Genomic DNA, 1186 nt, shown 5'->3' on the forward strand with positions numbered 1-1186 from the left:
TTGAGTTAGATTTGCACTTTGTTCAAGAACGAGCCATTAGGAAAGAAATACAAGTCACTCGTGTTCCATCTTCGTGTCAAATAGCTGATGGGTTAACTAAACCCCTTTCAAGTTCAAGATTTATTAATTTCAAGAAGAGACTTTGAATAGACGAGTACATCAAATTGAGGGGGAATGATAGTGTAGTTAAGTAATTTAGTTATGAGATTAAGTTATATGTAACTGAATGTGTTAGCTGGCATTAGCTGTCATGCATAGTACTCTGCCTGCTCTGCCTATTACGTGTAGTGCTCTTCTATAAATAGTGTACAAGCTCTCATTATTATATACAATACACTATTCAGTCAAACACTTTTGTCCTATTCTTCATCCTCTCTCTCCTTCACAATACCTTTAGCCTCCACCACTAGAGGCGCACGCCACTTCTGAAGGCAGAAGGTTTGCTGGCAAGGACATGAAGAGGAGTGAGTCCCTTCACGTCGGATTTGTCGACAAGATCTGGGTAAACCTTGATCATGTGGAATGCCAAATCTGCAAGTGTATGTTAACAACTAATATATCATCGAAGAAACCTAGCGACCGGTGATGGATGCTCACCAAAGTGCTCTCTCTTAATGGCAGCGCGTAGGACAGTATCTCCAGCACCGACGGTTCTTCTAAGAAACTGATATGGTTTTTCTGTGTCGTGCGAGTATGCTTCATCGGCAGCATCGAAGGCAGGTTTACGGTTGTGAAGAGCCGCCGTGAAGATAGGCCTCTCGCCCCATTTGTTGGTAATGCTGAGCAAATGCAGACCTATGAGCTGTCCAGCCTCTACGATACACTTGCACATTGTCACGGAATTTCTAGTGGCTGCGCGATGCGGAGGGGTTTCCCCTCTGTTATTCTTCATTTTCAGAGCTCTTTTGTTGGTACACTAGAGGATTGATTCTACCATCCTCTCCACAACTTCTTCTCTGTCATCAGTGATTGCCACGTGCAGTGCTGTGTCTTTTGAGCTCGTGATCACACTGCACTGAACCCCTGATTTTGTTTCGTATAACTCAGTCTCCTCTTCTGCACTTAAACCCTCTGGTGAAGAAGCAGCAAATGGAAAATCTTCAGTCCCTGAAGCTGCCGATGCTGGAAAACCAGCAAATGAAAGAAAATCATCCATATCCATTTGTTCAGGTTAATTTGAGGATGA

General features: G+C 43.3%; 1 protein-coding gene across 1 annotated transcript; it reads right to left on the minus strand.

Annotated features, from left to right (window-relative positions):
• Positions 1–406: 406 nt before the first annotated feature.
• On the minus strand, positions 407–832 carry LOC114749853 (uncharacterized). Its single transcript, XM_028938395.1, has 2 exons — positions 598–832; positions 407–531 (listed from the first exon to the last, which is right to left on the minus strand). Exons 1-2 carry the CDS (start codon positions 830–832, stop codon positions 407–409), a joined length of 360 nt encoding a protein of 119 aa, XP_028794228.1.
• Between the last annotated feature and the right edge of the window lie 354 nt (positions 833–1186).

This window comes from Neltuma alba, unplaced genomic scaffold, assembly GCF_004799145.2.
Source record: "Neltuma alba isolate B1F8T4 unplaced genomic scaffold, ASM479914v2 tig00006198_pilon, whole genome shotgun sequence".
Taxonomy (NCBI): Eukaryota; Viridiplantae; Streptophyta; class Magnoliopsida; order Fabales; family Fabaceae; genus Neltuma; species Neltuma alba.